Genomic DNA, 22,082 nt, shown 5'->3' with positions numbered 1-22,082 from the left:
ATGAATTGGCCACATAATGAATCAAGAGCGGTTGATCTCGCCGCTCTTGGATGTCCTTGTTTTCCAGTGATGTTCTTGCTCCGGAGATTGTGAGAATAACGGATGATAGACCCTTCAACCCCCAGGACCATGGTACCACTCACGCCAGATCTATGAGATCCGAACATGGAAAATGCACCTCTCTTGGACAGGTGAGTGAAAGTGGTTAGGGTACAGGTCATGCGGAGTCCCCACTCAGCTCGCGTGAGGTGGGGCTTAGCCTGCGTGGGTAAGTCGACCGAAACCCTTTTAAGCCGGAGATTGCAACAGGTGGTTGTCGGAAATTTATATCAAACAGTGCCAGGGGAAGCTGATCTCTCAGCCATCAAAAGAAACGATTGATGGAGCTAGCAGCGAAAGCAACGTGACCATCAACCAACGGGGTAATTGTGTTCCACAAGCATCGCCAACTGAAAAGACCATGGAGTCTGTCCCTCCTTCTCTGCAGGGTTTCCTGAGCTTGGTCCCGAACTGCACAGGCTGGGTGTTTGCTTTCAACCTGGTCGATCATCTGCCTTGCCTGTGGTTAAGTATCTCGGATATCACATCTCAAGGGGATCCGTTGATAGCCTTGAATCTTGATGCAAGGTAGTTCCAGCCGCGTCAGTGGTGACATGAGAGCAGTATGTGCTCTCTTTAGACAGATCTGCTCTGTCGTCCACGTATAACTCAAGGACAAGTTCGTCTGGGCATGAGGGATCATGACCCGAGCTGCATACATTTCGTCCGCTTGACAGCAAATAATACTGTTGTTATGAATAAGCGTTCCAATCCAGAGGCAACTGCTGAAGTTGAAGTCGGTGCTGTCAGGACGACAGCTCTCTTAAATCTCACACCCACGTGACCGGAGTGTCACGTGACTATAGAGCAATGAACAGAATTTGGATTATCTTGTTGCCAAGATATTGCAGCAATCATCTCCTGGTAACTGGCAGTGTTAATGATGTATGTTTGGGCCGTGGAAGAGCTCTAAATTCGAGGATATGGATGTGTGAGCCAAAGCCAGACTCACGTGATTAAACCACGTGAGTACGGACCGTCAACGAAGGCAAGGACAAGAAATTGACCAGTAATCTCGAGTTATTCCAGAGGTGTTTTTGCCCTCTGTTGTGGCTGAAATTTGTCGACCTTTGAAGTCCCTGCAATAACCCCAAGAAAGGATTTCCATAACAGATAATTTAGAAAAGATAAATAATAGTTAATAATTTATATTCCAAAAAATATATATATATATAAGAATTCATTTGCCTCATTATCTCTTTCCTTAAGTTATCTGAAATACTAGGAAAAATAAAAAAATGATAGATATAGAATGACTAAGCACTTGCTCCGCCTTCCCAACATGGTCTAGCCCCTTCTCATCAACACAAGCTCCCTGGTTCTCTCCTCAGTTTCCTAGGTGAACTTTGGGGGCTCTCAACTCGCATTCCCCCCTTTCGACTAAAACTACTTATCTAGGGATACTTGATGGTGTTTAAATATCAATCCCTTCCATGAGGCCATGGCTGATTCCGCCATGCTGATTGACCTCACCCAGGACTCAGACTCCGAGGACCAAGTCCGGGTAAGCCAGTGAACTCCTCTGTGTTATTTTTTTGGTTCTGCCCAGGTCCACATCCGCTTAGTTTGTGGTTAAATAATATGTTCTAATTTACGTGTATTCCCCCCTTGATCTTGATATCTAATTTCACTTCTCCACGCTACATAGCGCGTTCTGTTATAACTTCTACTCCAGACCAAGACTGACAACCCCAGGCCAAATCTCCCCGGTTCTTCTCCAGACTTGCACATCGGACTCTCTCTTCAACAATCCCTCTGAAAAGAAAGTCCGACACGGACTCGGAAACCACTTCAGCGTCTTCTTTCATCACTGCAGTACAGCAGCCCATCAACAATCTCTACCCCAACAACAACAACAACGACAACACAAATGGCAACGATACTAGCAATGTGCTCTTCAACCTCAAGCAGAGGTCTCAGCCATACACCCCCAGCCCAGCTCCGGAAATTCCAGGAGGAGTCAGCGTCGTCATCCCCTCTCCCTCAGCCCAGCTGAAACGGGAGATTGACTCCGCAGAATTCATCCCAGGAACCAAGTTAACAGCATTCTCTCAAAAATATTACCCTACGGATGCATTTGAGAAGCGCGCGTCTCGAGGTGCCTACCCAGCTGCTAGAAGCGTTAAAAGGGCAAAGCAGCCCTTCATCATCGGGAGACCAGGGCCGTTTCTCACAGAGAAGGGAAGGAAACCTGTCATAGACATGCTATGTGATAGCCTGCGTCAGAAGCTCGCCTCTATCGATGGACCCCCCGTGACTGTTGCGCCGGGAGACGAGAAGCTCCTTGCCCAGAGTGTATCCGACTTCGAGTTTATCAACAGGTATAAGCTCCGGGCTGGGGTGAAGCCTATTGAGGATGTGTTCAATGCAGGCTGTTCATGTAAAGGAATCTGCAACCCGTCCCGCTGCACCTGCCTTACGCAAGAGGAGAACTCGAATGAGCGGATCATTCCGTATTCGACCGCGAACGATGCCTCGAGGTTCTGGGGCCTTTCGCAGGACTTCATGAAGAGGACGTCGATGATCTACGAATGTAATGCGCTTTGTGGTTGTCCCGAGGGATGCTGGAATAGGGTTATTACGCACGGCCGGTCTGTGAGATTGGAGATCTTTCATACCGGATTGCGTGGATTTGGTACACACCCTCCCAAACCCCTTTCCTCCCTTCATTATCTGAACTAATAATCTAACAATCATCAGGTCTCCGCTCACCCGACTTGATCCGCGCCGGCCAATTCATAGATCTCTACCTCGGCGAGGTAATAACAAGCAAACACGCCGACGAGCGCGAAAAAGCCGCCGTCACGCGCAACGCCCCCTCCTACCTCTTCAGCCTCGACTTCTTCAACAATGACGACAACATCTACGTCGTAGACGGGGCCACCTTTGGCGCTCCGACGCGATTCATGAACCACTCTTGCAACCCCAACTGCCGCATGTTCGCCGTCTCGCGCACCCACGGCGACCAGTATCTCTATGATCTTGCCTTCTTCGCATTGCGGGATATCCCGCCGAATACGGAGCTGACATTTGATTATAATCCGCATATGGAGCGCGTCGATAGGGTTGCCCCCGGGGCTGTGCCGTGTCTTTGTGGTGAGGCGAATTGTCGCGGGCAGTTGTGGGCTAATGAGAAGAAGAAGAAGGCGAGATAGCCTGATAGCCGGGGATGATGGCACTTCTTGCCATCATTCCTTCCTTCCTTCCTTCCCTCCTTGCGAGTGTTCCTGGATGCATCTCATGCTCCTCTCGGCATATTTCAGTCCCTTTAGCGGGTGTTGCTTTGAACCTTTTTCTGAACCGGAGTTACTGCTTCTTCCTTGGCCCGGTGGTTTTCTATTCTGCATCTCATCTGCATTGCCCACGGTATACGGCCCGCGTTCAAGCTCAGTCATATTCAGTTGCATCATGCGGAGTTGGATTCGTTTGATTTACCTTCCAGCGCTCGGCTGCAGTCCTTTCAATTTCCATAAAACGCACTGGCACCCCCCCCTCGCTGTACCGCAGCCTGTCCCTGTCCCTGTCCCTGTTCCCCATTGCTCCTTCCCTCTGTCTGTGTCGTTTAGGCCGAACCCGGTTCTCTCTCTGTTCTTTCTTTCTTTCCTTTTTTTTTTTTTCCCTCTCTACAGAGGACCAGCGGAACTATGTGATACCCGTCTCTTCTTTCTCTGTCCATAGCGTCACCCGCCATAATCACCAGGCTATCTCAAGTCTGGATTTGTACTTAGCGCAGCAACATATGCATGCATGTACTTGTATTTTACAGTACATTGTTCTTTTCTTCTTCTCTTTTAGCCACGGATGGACGTCGGTTTTCACTTTCCCGGGCCCATTATGTCCATGGGCTGGGTGGACGGTCTTCAGGCTGTATCTCATGTATCGATAGCGGAAACGGATCCAATCAATTGAAGTAGGATCCGGTTTATTCGAATATATATAGGAAGACGGGATCGAAAAAGGTTGGGTCTTCCGCTGTAGGTTGTCGCAATTTCTTGCCTTGACGTTGGAAACAGCACTACAACAATTTTGTCGCTAGCTTCACCACAGATATTGAGCTACAAGGGACAAAGTCATACAACCAGAATTCAAACGCAGCCACCAGAAGGTATCACTCATCCAACAGTCAGTTGGCTAGAAACAGAATCTCACTAACCCATAACTCCATCGAAATATTGAAGCTGCCCAACCCAGACCCTAACTCCAAGTCCAGAAAAACCACAACGCCAGAATCAACTCATATATCAAAAAGAAATTCAGTTCCCCAACACATAACCTAGTGCGAGATAGTAAGCATCTACCCCCGCCCTTCCATGACCTCGAAAATCCCACCGAGGACGAACCTCGGTTGCGAGTGGCGCAAGACGTTACTACCCGCGGATTCAGAGGATGGCCGGATTTGACCATCGACGCCCGAATCAAGCCTTGTGATATCCCTCGTATGAATCGGGGCCCAAGACTGCTGTACCCGGGTGTCGATCCCGACGCCGGTCTCGATGGGATCTAAATCCACGGGACGCGGCTCAAGGAGATCCAACCCCTGCCTTTCAATTGCGTCGGAGGTACACCGGACGCGTTCTTGACGCAAAAGTGTGTCGACGTTGGAGGGACGCCGGCGGAGGAACAGATTGTTCTGCTGTGCATGGTTGTGGCTGTGGCTGTTGGCATTGGAGGTGCCGGCTTTAGTGCTGTCGTGTATTGGACGTGGCGTGCGGATGTGTTGGAATTGGAAGACGGATGGTGAGGTCGAAGGGGATGTTGGTGAGGATGGCAGAGTAATGGTAGAGGTTGAGCTTAGTGGGCTTGTTGAGGTTGCTGAGAGGTAGTCGCCGTCAGCGATATTACCGTGCCGGCGGGGTTGGAATGACGTGTGTATGAGAGAAAGGGTGGGTGTGGATGGGTGGTTTGCGCGCATTTTGTCGAAGAGAGAAGAAGATGCTGTCACTTCACGTCTCCGTACTCCGTAGTGGTTGGGTAGATTTGTTGGACCCGAATAGATCGAGCCCAAGGAGATAGATCAATCAAAATGTGATAGATATCGTGGTCAAAAGGTGTGCGTCCCCGCGGTGTCCTCGACCGAGCGCCCGGCAGTGGACAGGAGGAATTAAAGATCACGGAGTCAAGAGTTGAACCTAAATGCAGTGCAGGTCGGATGACGAAGGTGAAACTCGGAGAAGCATGAAGTTGGCTCGGGATGAAACAAGGAACGTGTCAAGGATGAGCTCCGACGCTCCGGAGAGTCGGGGTAGCAAATTAATGCTGGAAAGAATGTCACCAGCAAACAGCGAAATCTCGGGTTTTTAATTTTGCCCTGTTCGTGGCGAGGGGCCGAAGGGCCACGGACTAAGTATCCGTGAGAGGTTCAGTAGCAGCAAGGCACGCTTGGACTAGGAGAAAGAAGGTTTGGAGGCAGGGAGAAGAGGGGGCGGTAGAGGGGTTCCATGGAGTCGACGCAACAATAAGTAATATTGAGAATGAGATTCAGTAACGCCAATTGAAAACAGCGATGAATGGGAGAAGAGATGGGGAGATGGAGAGTTGGGCTGAGGAGTTGGGAAGGAATTCAAAGACGAAGACGGATGTCCGCATCCGGACTCCAGCTTGTACCAGTACCTGGCACTCCTCCGACTACTCCTCCTCAGAAGTTGTATTAATCAATACGTGAGAACGTGGAAAATCGTGTATGTCAAAATAAGCTAATAAGCCCCTCCAGCACGCCGTTGCTATGCATTCCAAGGCCAATGTTCAAAGATAAGACGGAGCAACAGAAACAACATCACAGGCATAAGCAGAGCATAAACATCTCCAACATAAACCAAACTTAAAGGGAAAAAACATAGGTAGTCTTGAGTCTTATGGTTGCGTGGCTCCAACCAAGAAATGTCGCATATCTTTACAACGTAGAAGAGCCGTAGAATCAGGATAAATCCGTATCAATGGCCATCGTCTCATCCCTCGTTTCACCTCTGCAAGCGACGCATCATGTCTCGTCCCTTGGTCGACGTCGCTGCGAGAAACTGCGTCGGATACTCTCGCCCCATGCAGACTCATCCAGCGACTGCATCACGTCGTTCACACTCATCGCACTGTTATTGCGCGAGTGATCGGCAGATCTCGGGGGCTCGCTAGGTATATCCGGGCCAGCGTCGTACGAACCGGTCGTGTGCGCTCGGTCCCGATTGGGCGATAGGGATATGCTGATGTTCGACCATTCGGATGGCGAGCTAGCCCCCGAGTTCAATCGGCCTGACAAGTTGGTATCGAGCCGAGGAAGCCGCGACGGGCCAGATTCTTCACGGCCTGGAGACGTGGATGTGAGCATCGACCAGTCTTCGCTCATTCCCGCGTCTTGCGTTGCTGCCCCTCGTGACTCCTCTTGAGATTGCCGATTGTTCTGTGGCTCCTCCTCCACGTAGATTTCGGGAACATTGAATTGCGGCACGAAGGTCATCCGCGCTGATTTCTTATGTTCGACCCTCTTCCGGAACTCTCGCGCAGCGGTGAGAGTCTTGAAGAACCCGATTACCGTGTTGCGGTGGACCGCCTCTTCAACGCGCTGGAGCTTTGCACGCCGTCGCAGGAATTCCTCGAGCCTCAAGCTCTTGCTGTCGCTGATCACATTGTAATGCGCCAGAATCATAAGGCACGAGTGGAAGGAGATGCCGTAAACCGGGTCCGCAGACACAAGGATCTCTTCGTAGAATTCGTTGAGCCGCCGCCGCCGTTCCCGAACAATATTAACAGGGATTTGTCGCACAATCCTGGCCAGTTTGTCAAGGTCAACTCCCTCTACCACTCTTCGGTGTGCCATGAGCGAGTCGCGCTTATCGACTCTGCACTCTTCCAGAATGCGTGGGACCATGAATTCACCCTGGTAGATGCGCACTTCGAATTTGCCCGTAAGTTCCTGTCACTTGTCAGCTAGCTCATCTACATCTGTCTAGCCCAACATACCCTTAACAGTCTCGGGAACTGTTTCTTCGAGATATAGCCCGCGCCCTCTGGATCAAATTCAGCCCATGCCTGTTTGAAGCGGCGGAGTTCCTCGCGGCTGATGACATAAAGCCCACTGCTTCTCTGATAGACGTAGGAAAAGCTCTCAAAAATAAGCGAGACAAACAGAGAGACGAAGATGTACATGCTAATGATGTTCCACGATATAAAGAGCGCTCGAGCCCATCCCACACTCCCACAGTCATTCTCGAAGACCGAGGTGTCGCCATCTGTGCAGAACGGCGGTCCCATCTGCGCAAAATCTTCCATGAGCTCATTCCACCCCTCACCGCAGCTCAGCCGGAAGAGTAAGATCAGAGCCCTTGGTATGTCTCTGAAGTTGATATTCCCATTCTGCTGGGCCCCAAACTTTGTGAGTCCGAAAGCTTGGTTCATTGCAATCGCGTAGACCAAGAACAGAACGAACCAGGTTGCAAGGAGATTCCCAATGGATGTAAAACTAGCGGCTGCCGTCCTAAACAGTTGATCGAGCTGGTTATTCCGGGGAATGAGGAGAAGCGTGATGGCCACGAGAAACAATTTGCTTAGCACCACAATCGCCTGCGTCTCAGGTGATGTAAAGTTCAGAATTGACGTGATGATAGTGCCTGGAACGACAAACAGCGCGTAAAGGTCCCAGGAGCTTCTGCTGAAGCGATGCCAGCCTAGACCAAATACGCGCAGGAGGACATTTCCCGCATAGAAGAAGTTGAACCCGAAGAATAAGCCGTCTCTGATGAAATCCCAAGTCTTGTTCTCAGGATAGAACTCGATTACGAGCAGCAAGAGGTGAAGCACAAGAATCGCTGTGACACACCTCGCCCACCGACCGTGCTTCCTGTAGGCTACCCGAAAGCACCAGTGTTTCCAACTCGTAATTTTCTCTCTGGATCGGCGCTTGGAAGGTGAGACTTGTTTGAGAAGTTTCCTCAGTTCGAGCCAGGATCGCTGCTCAGCGGTCAGGAATGCTACCCCAGTTTGCTCAGTGTAATTTCGCATGAACACAGATACAAACAGAGTCAGGACGAAGACGGCACCGAGCAAGTTAAACACTATGAAGAAGAGGCCATTCTCCGGCGCCGCAAAGGACTGTGGTTGCTGACCCACTCCTGTGATAGCCATCGCACTTGACTGAACGTCTGTCCATCCTTCCTGGGAGACAATCTGGAAGAGAATGAAGAGGGAATTCCCAAAATTGTCAAAGCTATAGTAAGGGTTGGACGCGGCCCGGGGAGCGAGTACATCCCAGTTGTATGGTGAACTCATGAACTCGCCAACACAAGCACTCAATGACCCTTCCAAGCCATCATCATTGCATTGGACCATTTGCCCATTGAACAGATTAATACCGTAAATGGCGAACGGGATCAAAAAACTCATTGAAACCAATGCAGCCTTGAAAAGTTAGCAATCGCATGGCTCAAATTAGAAACAAAACCTACAGCAACGACCTTCCATCCACCAATGATGATTACAGAATGGAAGGTATTCTTAGCACTGTCGCTGAAGTTTAGCAGTCTCAGCGCCCTTAGAGCTTTGAACGCGCCAATAGCTCGAGAGACACCCTTTTCTGAAGTCAGTGCGCTCAGCACGTTGATCCAGAGAGTAAACAAGACAATGCCATCGATGAAGCCCCACGAGCTACGGAAGTACGCATTAGGCGTCCAGAAGAACCCATCAGCAACCACCTTGATAAGCGCTTCAACAGAGAATAGAATCGCAAAGCCTAGATCGGTGTACGTGAACCAGTCCCTGTCCGTTTGGAAGTTCACGCTCTGGTAAATCGGAGTGGTTATGCAGGCGAGGATGACCATGGCCACGATAGCAGCATAGACGAACGCAGAAAAAGTGTACCAGACGGGTTTGTAAGGGTCAACGCCCTCTACGCGATGGGACCCACGTCCTGGGCCGACCATGCGTTGACACGTCCTTCGAATCGGATTATCCGGCTTGAATAAGAATAGAGATTTGTTGTAGTTCGGATAGCGTATCAGGTACTCTCGCTGCGCAAGCTTTCTTCGCTCGGAAGCCGAGACTACCTCCCTGGCCATCTCTTTTGGACCCAACTCTTCGTATGCTCTGGAAATCTTTAGCTTTGAGTAGAATGGATTCGGTTCTCGCCGCATGACTGATGAGGCGACTGTAGTCCAGGCGCGCGAAATCACGCCAGGCTCCGCAGGCCCTTCACCCGTTGTCGAACTCCTCTCGAGCGGACCCTGCTCCTGTTGTTGGTTCTCCGGTGGCATCTCATCGTCAAGAAACTCGCGGACAACCGCATCCTTCAGAAGCATATCTAGTGCAGCAGGCCCGTGATCAAGCGGGTCTTTGAAACGAGATGAGCCCCGCCCCATTTTGAATATTTTTGATAGGGATAAATTTCCCTGAGAAGCACCATTGACTTGCTTCTGCTCCAAGAATGCTCGGACCTGATGAAGCCGCTTTTCATCCTCGGAGACGTCAAAGCTTTCTTGGATGACCGCAATGAACATATTCAAAATGATAAAATTAGCCAGAACAAACCACAGAACAATGAATGTCGCTGAGATCCACGCAGTATTGAAATGGTATGTGTATGACGTGACATTGTAGAGAATGCTAGTCCAGTTCTCGCTGGAAAGAACCTGGTACATTCCGATAAACGAGTTGTAGATGTCAGCGAAGGTGACTTCAATGGGGGCGCCATCATCGTCCACTCGGGGTATCTGGCTGCGGAAGAGCTGCGTCGCGAATATAGATGCAAGAAATGTGATTAAGAACACGAAAATAATCAAGTTCATTAAACCGACCGCGTTGCGGAAAACGAGCGTGATCAAATTTCTGGTGACGGAAAACGCTAAAACAACGCGATAGACACGGAGAATCTGGAAGAGAGTGAGGACGGAATAGGGCCGTCCTGAATTTTTGATCGCAGGTATCTGGATGACGCAGGTGATGATTACGAGCGCCAAATCAAACCAGTTGCGTCGCTGCTGATGGAATTTGCGCCAATCAGTGATGAACCGCAATATGATCTCCGCGAGTAGAACGAATGTGATGGTGGTCTCGCTCGTGTCAATCAACTGTTTCCGGTTGTCGCCCATACTGGAGCTTCTTAAGCCCTGCATAATAAGACCAATTACAATGACGGCAATCCAGAACCAGTGTGTCTTATCATAGAGGCGTTTGATCGTGCTGCCCTTGCGGGAGGACTCGTCTTCCTCGTCATTGGCCTCGATCGTTTGAGAGGCAAAAGCACTCCGTTTGCTTTCCTCGCGAATGACCTGGAATGAGTGGGTGATGACCGCAACCAGTAAGTTCACCATCCACAAGCTTAGAATGACAAACCCGCAGGCAAAGAAAAGAGCAGTCACGAGGTAATCACTGTCGGTGGTGTTATAGAGTATGTTGGTGAAGGTATTAGAGCTCATGATCACAAACACAAGCTCGAGTGAGTTCAAGATGTTATCGAAGCTCATCGTTCCATTGTAAGGATTGTCTCCCTCGACGCAGACAGAGCCCATGGGACAAATGAAACCTTTGGGTTTGGCGTCACTCGGGGTGTTGTCAACTTGAATCCAAGGCTGTTGCTGGCCGCTTTCATCAAGATAGCCACCGCAAAACTGGAGGGTGCCCGACGGGTCATTCGAAGTAAAGTTCTCCTGCCCATAGTCCGTTCCAATCCAGACACAGGTTCTCCGGAAACTTGACTTAAAACTTTGGATGCCAACAATGGCGAACAGGAGCCAGAAAAACCCGATCAAGAATGCAACATGAACTAGTAAAGGGGCGGCCTTTTTCAAACTTCGAAGGATAACCTACGTCCGAGTTAGTAATTAGATGAATCAGCCGGGATTCCCCCCAATACTTACCGAAGTGCCACTGGTGAGTGCCAGAAGACGCAAGATCCGAAGACAGCTGAGCATACGGAAAACAAATATCTGACGTTGAGTCTCAACACCACCGATGGCAAGGACAAAGGACACCCAATACGATATCACAGCAACAAAGTCCAATCGATTGAAGGAGTGCCGTAGAAAAGCTCGATGGGCCAGTCTTATGCGCCGTTTGTGGAGAGGATCGTCCGCCAGCTGCTGTTCCATTTGATTTAGCCCACCCGTGAACGTTCGTAGGATGGATGTTTGCTGGTGCTCCGGCTGGCCTGACGAGTTTCTCGTTGAGAATTGTCGTTGTGGTGTGATAAGATTCCTGCCTTTCTCTGCGAGCGCGTTCTTGAGCCCTTTCGACCTGTCTATAGTACTATATTCAACTGGGTTGAAGAAGAACCCAGAAACGAGAATCTTAGCGATAAGCTCGGCGGTGTAGATGATGAAGATGGCAAAATAAGGGTAGTCCATAGTATTCGAGCCCCAACGTGTTGAGCGCGGGTGACTCCATTCCGACTGCGCCGATTCAATGGTTAACAGTATAGTTTGGATGACGATGATCACGAGAATGAACGGCTCTGTAAATGGGTGGACGAGGATATCGCACAAGAAAGTCCGGATCGCATTGTCTGGGCCAAGAATTCCAAGCGCTTTCCCCCTTAATGGATTGCTCAGCCCTCGCCATGCTTTCTTATCGGCCGACTTCTCTCGTTCGTCTAGCGAAGGCGGTGGTGGTGCATCTGAAGCATAATCAGGAAGCGAAGGAAGCGAGGGAGGAGCTTCCATGCGCGCGCTCCGGTGGGATTCCTCCCTCGAAATTGTCCGCTCCACGATCTCTGGCTCGTTACTCAAGTTAACGACACGCTGGGAGACGGATTTCATCATTGAACTTGCGCGCTGCAGCGCGGATCCCGAGACCGATGGGGATAGCGAACGGCCCCCGCCCCCTGATAGACTCTCCCCACGGCGTCGACCGCTGTAGCCGCTTTCCATATTGTGCAAATCGTCGCCAAGACGAGGCCCGGTCTGGCTCTCATCGAAGCGGACTGAGGCTGTATTCGAACGTTCATCTCGCGAACCGCTGGCGCTAGCGCTGGGAGCGACGGACGCGCCGCTTATGGGTTGAACATGTCGGATACTCGTCAGCGGTGTAGTGTCGGGGTATGTGTCGGAAGGGGAGAGGTAGTGTTCAGCTTCGTTCCGGTCACCACTATCGACGCGGACAAAATCCAGGTCGGACTCTGATTCATCTCGGCTGTGTCCCACGAGGCGGGAAGTGCTCGATGAGGGGTGAAATCCAAGACTAACAGAAGACATAGCCGCTGCGAACGCGCCGGGGTCGTCGACTGAAAACTGGTTTGCGCCATCGCGAGGCTGGGACTGCGCTGTCGCGCCCGCTCGTTCAACGGGAGAGGCCTCCGCTAATCTTTCATAGGGCCGCCCTCTCTCGGTCATGGAACGTCCAGAGAAGAGCCGGCCCCCTACCCTGCCTACCCCTCGACCAGCCGGTTCATACGGGTCAGAGAGGTCTTGTAAAGGGATTGAATGACTGGCGATATCACTCTCGTCGCTGGAGCCGCGGTCATGGCTATTCGAAGCCATGGTGGGCAGAATCGATTAACTATCCGAATATAGACATCGCAAGCCAGGACGGAGGAGAGGTTGTGCAAGGGGAAATTCGATAACTCGTAAACAAGCGTAGCGATCGGGAAGACACCAAAACAGCCGGAGCTGGACGCCTGAGCGTGGAGCGGAGAACGAGCGACGGGTGGAAGAGGAGCAAGCAGTGAAAGACAACGCGAAACGAGACAAGGTCAAAAAAGCACGAAAATGGCGAGAGAACTTCCGCTCCAGCTGAGGTGACTTCTCCAGATTCCAGCGATCGTTGCGCCAGGAGCAGCCAAAACGGGGCTGGTTGGCGGGATGGATGATGCTTCTGGATGGCCGATTTTCTGACTCCAACAAACGGCCGCCAAGCCAAATGTTCTGCCTGTGATTCTCTTCATCTCAAATTCTACGATCGGCTTGATGACTACAGGCGAGAAGTTCGCGGCGCGCGTCCCTCGAATACTTTTTTTTTTTTTTTTCATTGATGTTTCACGGAAATCCTGTGCGAGGGACACTCCGCAGCCTCCGCCTACAATCAGGTCCGAAGGGTGCGTTGCTTTTTATTTACCCTCCAACTGTGCTGCCTCGTTTGTCCCCCGAGAGACTAAAAATAACAAAGCAAACACCACTCCGCAACCACCAATACGAGACTGGACAGTTCCAAATATGCTGATCAATTAGTCAGTCTCCATCCGGTTTCCTTGAGCCGAGTCCTTAACATGATTTCGGACACCTTCCAGAAACGCCTTTACTGCATCGCCACCCCCCAGCGGAACACCGCCTCGACGCATGAAACCCCCATTCTCGACCGGGATCTTCAGAGCTTCACTGATGCTTGGCAGCCCTCCGTCTCTGATGGCAACGGTCAGGCTTGCAAGACTCTGCGTGAATTGGGGTGAGTGGAGAACTCTCCTCAGGATGTTCTTCTTCTGCGAGAGGTCGAGAGCGTTCAGAACTTCTTGGGCCGTTTGAGGACGTGCAGCCGATGGATCTTCCATCTGAAACGCCAGGACAAGTAACTCTTGGGGTAGGAACTTCAGGAGATTATCGACGCCTTCGATATCCAGAGACTCTAGAAAAGGTAGGGTAGTTGACGGTGGGAGGAGATCTTGTAGCGTAGTGAACGGCTGCTCAGCTTGCTGGGACTGGTTCCCGCCCAAAGACCGAAGGAAGTCCTGTACCACAGCTGAAGAGTCGGCGGCAGCCCTGTCAGAGAACACCGGAGTCAGTTTACATTCATTGCCACAAATGGATCGCGAAAATATCATATTAAGAAGGGTAGTCTACGTCGACGGCATAATGCCCGAGCCGAAGACCTGATACCCAAAAGAAGAACGTCGAGATATGTACCTACGCTCTTCCACCGTCGGCACCACCCTCCCTCGACTCCTGTCCCTCCTCTCTCACGTCCCCACCAGTTGCAGCCGGCCCTGCTCCACCGCTGTTGCCTCCATGGTTATGACTTGGGTCATGGTCAACACCTTCAACATCCTCCATCGTCTCGTCGTCATCACCATTGGAGGGACCCCGACCCCTGGTAATACTCGCAACTTCCCTCTCTACGTCGACCTCTTCGCCTTGTAGTAGCTTGTTGACAATCTCCCCCAATTTCAGATCCCGCTCACTCCAGAAACCCGGGTCGGCGTCCTCATGTTGCGATTTAGACTGAAGCCAGAAGAGGTACCGCTGGGAGCTTGACGAGAATTTGAGAACGTAGATGCGACCATTCGCAGGTTTGCCGCCTGTTCGGTAAGGAATAAATGTGCCATCGGAAGGGACCATAACCAAGTCCAACTCGGGTTGCGTGAGAGGAGCGTTCCGGGGACGCCAACAGAAGTGTATCAACTCATCTTCAGAGTAGAGATAGATGTAGCCTGCGGTCTGTTGAGGTCTGGCTGTAATACTCGACGGCTGGGTCTAGAGGCCAGGAGCAGTTAGTGGGATAAGCACTGTTGATTTGCGTTGTTGTTGAGATTAAAGCTCACCACGATGTCACAGATACCAGCCTTGAATGTAATGATCGGTGACTCCGCCATCGTCACAGCAGCGGGAATGAATTACTAGTAGACCTTTGAGAATGTGTTCCTGGATCAATTATACCGTAATCCGAGTTCAACTCTATCGGCGAGCTGGAAGCGGGGTGAAGAAGCAAGCTTGAGACTCGTAAGATACGTCAGCCGGGAAGCTCCAGCGAGTCTCAAATGTTTTGGATTTGGGGAAGCTTGGGAGCGGCTGCGGCTGTGGCCGTTACAGACATCCGTACTTAATGCCTCAGGCCAAACGCACCATGGGTCGCCACCTTGATGTCCCGTCCGGTCTCAGGAGGACCCGAATCGGCACTAGCGCCTTTCGGCTAGCTGATAGGGCTCCCGTTTCCCACAAACCTCACCACTCCGCCTTTGGCCAGCGAGAGTCGTCCGTTCACACATCAATCCCAACAAACTCCCGCCGTCGACAACCACAACCACATTCTTCGTCACCAGCAGCCAATATGTCGGAGACGAAGCAGAGGACTGTGCCGGCTCAGAAGGCCCAGAGATGGTACCCTGTTGATGATGAGTCGCAGCCCAGGAAAGTCAGTACACCCCATGCAAGCCAACAATCAATTGTCGGAAAGAGGGAAGGATGCGGTTTTGAATGGGAGAATGCAATGGTTAGGCCGGGCGAATCGAAATATCGACACTTGTTGGATTGGAATTGTGTGCGACCGAACATGAATTCTGCATATCGAAGCCGCATCCTCCGCACTTTAAATGACAAATGAGATATCTGTGTGAGCGTTATGAGAACAGGCTTCTAACATGGCTTCTTTCTTCGCTCTCTAGGTCCGCAAGGCCATCCGTCCCACCAAGCTCAGGGAAAGCCTTCAGCCCGGGACTATCCTGATCCTCCTCGCCGGCCGCTTCCGTGGCAAGCGTGTTATCCTCCTCAAGCACCTCGACCAGGGTGTTCTCCTCGTTACCGGCCCCTTCAAGATCAACGGTGTGCCCCTCCGACGGGTGAACGCTCGCTACGTCATCGCCACCAGCAAGCGCGTCGACATTAGCGGTGTTGACAGCTCCGTTGTCGAGAAGGTCTCTGCTCCTGGATACTTCACCAAGGAGAAGAAGGCCGAGAAGAAGACCGAGGAGGCGTTCTTCCAGCAAGGAGAGAAGCCCGAGGTACGTTTATACTGCACAACATGTACTTCGAACTCGGCTCGGTCGTGTCCGATAACTAACAAGGACTTGCACGTACAGAAGAAGAAGGTTGCCAGCGCACGTGCTAGCGACCAGAAGGCCATCGACCAGTCCATCTTGGCCAGCGTCAAGAAAGAGAATTTCCTCGGCAGCTACCTCGCCGCTACCTTCAGCCTCCGGAACGGCGACAAGCCCCACGAAATGAAGTGGTAGATGTGCGACGCGGCGGCCGCGGGTTCGGTAGTTGTGGTGTGGGGGAATCATGTGAGGGCGGCTTGATGCAAATTGGCGCTTCTCCGTACGTGCGTACGGGTGAAGAGTAGCTCTCGCAGCGCAAGGAGAAACAGCTGATGAAATATGTAACTCGATTCGAGGCGAAACACTCTGAGTCGGGTATCTGTGTTTCGCGAACAAGTTTATTCCGGCGTGGCTGGTTTGCACCGATGTCTAACGAGCAGCGTGAGCAGACAAGAAAAGAAAAAAATTCATGAATACCTTTTCCAGCTTTTACGTGTCTTTTAAAAGAGGCTGGGAGTTATAATGTTCAGTATGATACATTTCTTACTCAATTTCCAGGGCAATTTCCAGGATCATAAATCATGCTCGAATTGTTAGGTTCCTTCCTCTCTTTACCTCTCATATCTATATGTATAGGAGTTCTACGAGTCAGATGGCTTGGCCAATTCCAAACGATCATGACACCGCCCATTGCGAAAATCGACCGTTCATCAACACCGGGCGGTCACCCTCTCTTAAACCAGTCACGACCCAATATCCCAAGAAACAAGGCTCAACGTCACCTCATATCAACGATTAATGAAACAGCACGAGGCTAACGACCAGCGCTATACCCAGAAATAAAAAACAGAAATGCCAACAACTCTGAAATCTAGCTCCCAACCGCCCTGATACCCCTGATACACATGTAATCCCTCCAACTTAGATAATCGATCATACATCCAGGACAGGCACGTCAGTCACTCCTTCCTATATTACCTCCTCCGCCCCCGACTGCCCGAGTCATCGACCTGCCCCAATCGATCATCAACAATACCACCAGTCCCCATAAGCATATCGACGAACCCCAAGCGCCCGAAATAGGCACGTCCACCGTGGCTGAGATGGCGATCAATGCGGCCCGCCACGCCCTTAAGCAGGAAACTTGGCATTACTGAGTATCCGCAGAAAGTGAATGTGTCTTCGATGGAGGTGATGACCGTGTAGACGAGGAAGGTGATCATGTGGAATCCGAAGAGCCAGACGGGGATGTACATGGGAAGGAAGCTGGAGAGGAGATACGGTATTGGGTGGTCGTAGTGGGCTGTTAGAGGGAAGGGGGTGCGGAGGGAGTGGAACCAGGCATTGTGGAGCTGGGAGATAGGGTAGAAGACGGGTTGTTTAGAATGGAGGATGTAGCGGTGGATTGTGTATAGTAGGATCTAGAGGTATTCCGTTAGCGACTTGTCGGTCTTACGAGGCTATACTGTATGAGCTCACCTCCCGAGTGAAAAACCCAAGGAGCAAGTGCTTTGTGATGTCCCAAGGCATGGGTACACTCATTGTCACCTTGACAGCGGGTTTCACCTTGGGCATCTTGAGCAGAAACATCTCCACTGCGACTTGTGCCACGATTCCAAGGGTGAAGTTGAACAGGCAGATTCCTACAGTTCGAAACTCCCTTACTGTTAGCTTGCGCGTCCTGCTGCCAGTCGGTAGACCGGCTTCGCCTCGTTCTTTAAAGACGACAGCTGTGCACGGCGCAACAATATCAAAGATGAAGAAAAGAAGTGAAGGAAGAAGGTACAAGACCAGACGCGCGGCCAAAGTACCAAATAATTCAACCCGCAGAGCGGTATGCGCCAACACGAGAGTCGTCCATGTCATATAGAAGAATATGATGTTGACTCTCGTACTATAAGATGAAAGAGTAGGGAGAACGAAGACGGAGAGAAATGGGATTGTAAGAAACTCCATGGTGGCGGATTGTGAGCCAATGTTGAACACGAGTAGATCTATCAAGAACGATACAAGAGACCGTTCGACTTTAGCATTTATATCGAATCACACGGGCTTTAGCATGGCATGTTTGAGAAGACTTTTTTTAGCCCTTGTCTACAAAGAGACCTCAAGTGAAAGCATTATGAGCTAAACTCGAGATCTTCTTCGAGTATAAAACAAAGAATAATGAAGTGACAACAACGTCACCCCCCAAAATGCTGAGTGCCTCGTGGGCTGATGCTAAAATCTTAGCAGTGACCTCAATGCTGCAGCTCAAGAAGAGCGATTAGACAGATCAATCATCGACCTTCCAGGTCCCTACCAAAATTTGACTCGATTTCTGAGTACTTTTACTACGTTGATAAATCATGCGAATAAAGATGAGAAGAATAATACGCACTTTATATCCACTTTGGATTTGCGCACTTTGTATTGGAAGAATGTACAATGAATAAGGATGAACAAAGAAAAACGCTCGAGGTTATCTAAACCATACACCAGACAATGAACCGGGAACCTTCGTTAGAGCCGCTTGGAACAAAACCGAACGCTAGGTGGAGCTTGAAGGGACGCCGTTCTTCCGTCCCCATTCAAAGGCCTGTTTCCGAAGACCCGGGATAACCTGCAAGAACACCAAGCTGCTCAGCCAGCCAGTAAGTGTATCGCGGATCCAAGAGTTCCTCGGGCTTGGTCCTAGAGCGGAACCTTTCATCAAGTCTCCGACGAACATTGTGGTGATGAGGTATTCACCCCGCTCAAGAGCTTCGATAGAGATCCTAGCGACTTCTCGGGGCGTCTGGGGCTTGTCAGCAGCCTCGAGTTGCTTTGTGATGGCTGGTTTGATCTCCTGCTCGTTGTCGTACCCAGGGCTCAGAATTCCCATGGGGAATATGGTGTGAATCTTGACGTCGGCGGGGGTAGCTCGAGATCGTTGTTTTGCCGCACGGGAGCCGTTGTAGATTTCAATCTCCTGGCTCAGAGTGTCCGACAGGGAACGCATGGCAGCCTTGGCGGGGGCGTATGGTCCATACCCAGCAATAGGTACGAAGGCGAGGGTCGAACAGGTAAAGATAAGATGTTTGGGAGGCGATGGTCTTTGGTTGCTGGGAGTAATGGGGGCAAGCCATCTCTTTAGAATTGCGTGTGCTGTGTTTGCCGCAGTCCAGTAAATGGTATCCATCTGGTCTCTGAGCGTCTGGACTGGAGTGTTGACAAATAACCCAGGAGTACAGTATCCAGCACAACACCAAACAATATCAGGGGAAGTTCCGTCGTTCCATTCGGTGACTTCGCTGATGACTCGCTCGCACTCTTCAACTTTTGTGAGATCTGCGCTGATGTAGTGGAATCGCTGCTTGCTGGCGTTGACAGCAGAACCCTGGTCAAGGTCAATACAAAGTATCATCAGGCGAGATAGTATCGACTTACCCGAATGGCTTCCATGCTCTCTTGCAGCTTCTGAAGGGTTCGTGCAACAATGACAACATTCGCTCCCCTCTCCGCGAGCTGGCAGGCTGCAGCCTTGCCCATACCCTCCGAGCCACCAGTGATCACCACGGTCTGCACATAGACTGATTAGCAATGGTCCAGCTGGGAAGGGGGGTGGCGGGAAGGGAATGCTCAAATGGCAACCTACCCTGCCATCGACGACAAACTTGTTAGAAGAGCCAAACCCAAGCATTTTGGCGAGTGCGTAGGAGAAGAGTACACTAGCAACAACTGAAATGCCCAAGGCCGTGGAAGAAAAGTGGTAAGGGATGGAAGGTAACGATGGATGCATGAGGAAGAAGAAGAGGAGAAGGAAGAAGAAGAGAAGAAGAGGGAGAGAGAGAAGAAGAAAAGGAAGCGGGCCTGACTGCAGGTGCCTCCTACTGTTTGAATCGCCTCGAGTTGCGACTTCCCTTCCTGATAACTTTCAGCAACATGGAGAAGGAGCGGCCCGTGCTCCAGCTTCGATACCAATTATTACAGGGGTTCTGTCCATCAGCAGCTTCGATCAACATGTTCTCGGTAACATCTCGTATTCCGTATTCAATTACTCAGATCGGGGGTCGACAAGTTTTGCCTATTTAGGCCTAGACATATAAAGGCGGTGAGCGCCCCGCCCAAATTTTTATCGGAGGTTATCTCTTTTTTTTGGTCTTCGCCTGGCGCTCGATCAGAATACAAAGAGTTTTGCTTCGGTTCAGTCATGGGCAAGAAGAGAAAGGCTGGCGGTCGGCCAGCGGCCAGCAAGGCCCATGAAGAGGAACGCTATAAGTTCGACATTGAAGAGAGATTCGACGACTCCGGAGATGAATTTCAGGCTGGCCGAGACCAGATCCTGTTAGAGGAAGCGCCAGATGCAAAGAGACGGCGGAAGTTGGCAGAGGAAGGTGTGTTGGGCACGGATTTCTCTTCATTGCGAGTGCCATTTCTAACCGGACATTTTTTTTTCTAGAGGAGGCGCTTGAACCGTCAGACGAGGAAATCATGGGCTACGAGTCCTTTGAAGAAGAGATGGACGACGATGATGACGAGCTAGAACAATTCCAATCGAATTCCAAGAAGAACCGAGGTGGGAGCTTAGGGTCCGACGAGGAAGAAGAGGAGGGGATTGCCGCCTGGGGCTCCTCCAGGAAGGACTTTTACAATACTGATCAAATCGAAACGGAAGCTGACGCACTCGAGGAGGAGAAAGAGGCTAAGAGGCTACAACAAAAACATCTGCGGGAAATCAACGAAGAGGACTTTGGTTTTGATGAGGCAGAATGGGCTGAGTCTGGCAAAGGCTCAGAAGATGCAAAAGACCAAGCAGGCGTGGTGACCGAGGTCCTGCCGCAGCCGGAAATCACAGAAGACATGAGTCCTGAAGAAAAACTAAAAATACTAAAGTCAAGATACCCCGAGTTTGAGCCCCTAGCGAAGGACTTCATCGACCTACAACCCATATACTACACCCTCGCAGAATCCGCAAAATCTACGAGAGCCGACGGTGATACAGAAGACAGTTCAGATGAAGCGCCCGTCGCGGTCGTTAAGTTTCGTGCCTTATCCGCCTACCTTGGCGCAATTAGCATGTATTTTATGCTCTTAACCTCGGCTGACGAATCTTCGGACAATCTCACGACAATCCCACCCGCTCAACTACGGTCACATCCAGTTATGGCTTCGCTCGTCAAGTTCCGAAAGCTTTGGGAAACAGTGAAGAAAATGACTTCTCTTCAATCTAAACCCAGAGATGAATCTCCAGAAAACATCGACAGTGATATGGAGATTGCCGCACCCGAGGTCAACAAAACAGAGGCCAAGGAGTTTAAGCCTTCTAAGAAGGAGAGGAAGAAGAACCTCTCCAAAGCACAACGCGCCGCGGAGCAAGCCAGGGCAGACGCGGAAGCTCGAAGAGCAAAGAGGCTCGAAGAGACAGAAGCAAACCTCGCGGACTTATCGAAACTTGTCACAGAACCCGGGCGGAAACGAGCCGCTAAAAAGGCTAACGGCCCATCGAAGGAGGCCGACGACTCAGACTTTGGTGATGAGGACGCTCTTACCGCTAAGGAAGCCGAAGAGAAGGCGAAGCAGAAACGCTCCCTCCGCTTTTATACTTCACAGATCGCGCAGAAATCCAACAAGCGCAACGTAGCTGGCCGCGACGCCGGCGGTGATGCAGATATTCCTTACCGCGAGCGCCTGAAGGATCGTCAGGCCCGGTTGAATGCGGAAGCCGAAAGGCGTGGTAAGCAAAAGCCACAAGGCGCCGAAGAGCTCGGTGGCGATAGCGACGAAGAAGACCGGCGAGTCGCGAAGGAACTCAGAGGCGGCACATCCGGGTCAGACGATGATGATTACTACGACATGGTTGCTGCGCGTTCTAAGAAGCGCAAAGCCGACAGGAAAGCCCTCGCAGACGCGTACGCTGCCGCCGCCCGTGAGGGAGGACAAGTGGAAATCCAGGAGGAGATTGGGCCCGATGGAAAACGTGCCATCACGTATCAAATCGAGAAGAACAAGGGTCTTGCGCCGAAGCGCAATAAGCTCAACCGTAACCCCCGTGTCAAGAAGAGGATGCGGTTCGAATCCAAGAAGAAGAAGTTGGGTAGTGTTCGGCAGGTGTATAAGGGTGGTGAGGGTGCTGGTGGCTATGGTGGTGAACTAACTGGGATCAAGAAGAACCTGGTCAAGAGCGTCAAGCTCTGAACACTTGTTTCTTTTCCCGTTTTTCATCCTTTTTTCAGCCGAGATACATTTCAAGGCGTTTGATTAGTTAGGGTGGTTAACAACCAGATGCATATGTATAACTGTTCATGATAAACCTTGGGCCTACCCATATCAAATACTGCCAACCCAACTCCATTTTCCTCCCAGT

The 22,082-nt window shown here is 51.0% G+C and overlaps 8 protein-coding genes across 8 annotated transcripts; 3 read left to right on the top strand and 5 right to left on the bottom strand.

Annotated features, from left to right (window-relative positions):
- Positions 1–1,449: 1,449 nt before the first annotated feature.
- Positions 1,450–3,703, top strand: clrD (histone-lysine N-methyltransferase Clr4). Its single transcript, XM_071027867.1, has 3 exons — positions 1,450–1,603; positions 1,795–2,734; positions 2,800–3,703. The coding sequence occupies exons 1-3, from the start codon at positions 1,541–1,543 to the stop codon at positions 3,252–3,254; spliced, it is 1,458 nt and encodes a 485-aa protein (XP_070890968.1). The 5' UTR covers positions 1,450–1,540; the 3' UTR covers positions 3,255–3,703.
- Positions 3,704–4,160: 457 nt separating this feature from the next.
- BJX67DRAFT_341176 (uncharacterized protein) lies at positions 4,161–5,631 on the bottom strand. Its single transcript, XM_071027866.1, has one exon. It carries the CDS (start codon positions 5,009–5,011, stop codon positions 4,394–4,396), a length of 618 nt encoding a protein of 205 aa, XP_070890967.1. The 5' UTR covers positions 5,012–5,631; the 3' UTR covers positions 4,161–4,393.
- cch1 (calcium channel protein CCH1) lies at positions 5,612–13,039 on the bottom strand. The gene is made up of 4 exons (XM_071027865.1): positions 10,938–13,039; positions 8,532–10,883; positions 7,051–8,484; positions 5,612–7,003 (listed from the first exon to the last, which is right to left on the bottom strand). The coding sequence occupies exons 1-4, from the start codon at positions 12,552–12,554 to the stop codon at positions 6,077–6,079; spliced, it is 6,330 nt and encodes a 2,109-aa protein (XP_070890966.1). The 5' UTR covers positions 12,555–13,039; the 3' UTR covers positions 5,612–6,076.
- Positions 13,040–13,237: 198 nt separating this feature from the next.
- BJX67DRAFT_376835 (uncharacterized protein) lies at positions 13,238–14,596 on the bottom strand (the record flags this gene model as incomplete). The annotated part of the gene is made up of 3 exons (XM_071031964.1): positions 13,238–13,766; positions 13,915–14,477; positions 14,546–14,596. 3 exons carry the CDS (start codon positions 14,594–14,596, stop codon positions 13,238–13,240), a joined length of 1,143 nt encoding a protein of 380 aa, XP_070890965.1.
- Positions 14,597–15,051: 455 nt separating this feature from the next.
- On the top strand, positions 15,052–15,952 carry BJX67DRAFT_376834 (60S ribosomal protein eL6; the record flags this gene model as incomplete). The annotated part of the gene is made up of 3 exons (XM_071031963.1): positions 15,052–15,135; positions 15,386–15,721; positions 15,800–15,952. The coding sequence occupies 3 exons, from the start codon at positions 15,052–15,054 to the stop codon at positions 15,950–15,952; spliced, it is 573 nt and encodes a 190-aa protein (XP_070890964.1).
- A 779-nt stretch (positions 15,953–16,731) lies between these two features.
- Positions 16,732–17,713, bottom strand: BJX67DRAFT_376833 (sterol desaturase family protein; the record flags this gene model as incomplete). Its single annotated transcript, XM_071031962.1, has 2 exons — positions 16,732–17,178; positions 17,237–17,713. 2 exons carry the CDS (start codon positions 17,711–17,713, stop codon positions 16,732–16,734), a joined length of 924 nt encoding a protein of 307 aa, XP_070890963.1.
- Positions 17,714–18,118: 405 nt separating this feature from the next.
- Positions 18,119–19,748, bottom strand: ksrA (3-dehydrosphinganine reductase). Its single transcript, XM_071027864.1, has 3 exons — positions 19,374–19,748; positions 19,166–19,297; positions 18,119–19,115 (listed from the first exon to the last, which is right to left on the bottom strand). Exons 1-3 carry the CDS (start codon positions 19,515–19,517, stop codon positions 18,288–18,290), a joined length of 1,104 nt encoding a protein of 367 aa, XP_070890962.1. The 5' UTR covers positions 19,518–19,748; the 3' UTR covers positions 18,119–18,287.
- Positions 19,749–19,889: 141 nt separating this feature from the next.
- BJX67DRAFT_341165 (something about silencing 10 family protein) lies at positions 19,890–22,080 on the top strand. The gene is made up of 2 exons (XM_071027863.1): positions 19,890–20,112; positions 20,178–22,080. The coding sequence occupies exons 1-2, from the start codon at positions 19,929–19,931 to the stop codon at positions 21,911–21,913; spliced, it is 1,920 nt and encodes a 639-aa protein (XP_070890961.1). The 5' UTR covers positions 19,890–19,928; the 3' UTR covers positions 21,914–22,080.
- The last annotated feature ends 2 nt before the right edge of the window (positions 22,081–22,082 follow it).

This window comes from Aspergillus lucknowensis, assembly GCF_044049455.1.
Source record: "Aspergillus lucknowensis strain CBS 449.75 chromosome Unknown BJX67scaffold_2, whole genome shotgun sequence".
NCBI lineage: Eukaryota > Fungi > Ascomycota > Eurotiomycetes > Eurotiales > Aspergillaceae > Aspergillus > Aspergillus lucknowensis.
Note: the sequence above shows the minus strand (reverse complement) of the source record. Positions and strands in the feature narration are given on the sequence as shown.

Coding starts and splice junctions, on each gene's coding strand:
- clrD (XM_071027867.1), top strand. CDS start 1,541: ATGGCTGATTCCGCCATGCTGATTGACCTCACCCAGGACTCAGACTCC. Junction 1,604..1,794: donor ACTCCGAGGACCAAGTCCGG/GTAAGCCAGTGA, acceptor TGACAACCCCAG/GCCAAATCTCCCCGGTTCTT. Junction 2,735..2,799: donor TACCGGATTGCGTGGATTTG/GTACACACCCTC, acceptor AACAATCATCAG/GTCTCCGCTCACCCGACTTG.
- BJX67DRAFT_341176 (XM_071027866.1), bottom strand. CDS start 5,011: ATGCGCGCAAACCACCCATCCACACCCACCCTTTCTCTCATACACACG.
- cch1 (XM_071027865.1), bottom strand. CDS start 12,554: ATGGCTTCGAATAGCCATGACCGCGGCTCCAGCGACGAGAGTGATATC. Junction 8,485..8,531: donor GTGGATGGAAGGTCGTTGCT/GTAGGTTTTGTT, acceptor TAACTTTTCAAG/GCTGCATTGGTTTCAATGAG. Junction 7,004..7,050: donor AGTTCCCGAGACTGTTAAGG/GTATGTTGGGCT, acceptor GACAAGTGACAG/GAACTTACGGGCAAATTCGA.
- ksrA (XM_071027864.1), bottom strand. CDS start 19,517: ATGCATCCATCGTTACCTTCCATCCCTTACCACTTTTCTTCCACGGCC. Junction 19,298..19,373: donor AGTTTGTCGTCGATGGCAGG/GTAGGTTGCCAT, acceptor GTCTATGTGCAG/ACCGTGGTGATCACTGGTGG. Junction 19,116..19,165: donor AGAGCATGGAAGCCATTCGG/GTAAGTCGATAC, acceptor GACCTTGACCAG/GGTTCTGCTGTCAACGCCAG.
- BJX67DRAFT_341165 (XM_071027863.1), top strand. CDS start 19,929: ATGGGCAAGAAGAGAAAGGCTGGCGGTCGGCCAGCGGCCAGCAAGGCC. Junction 20,113..20,177: donor GCGGAAGTTGGCAGAGGAAG/GTGTGTTGGGCA, acceptor TTTTTTTTCTAG/AGGAGGCGCTTGAACCGTCA.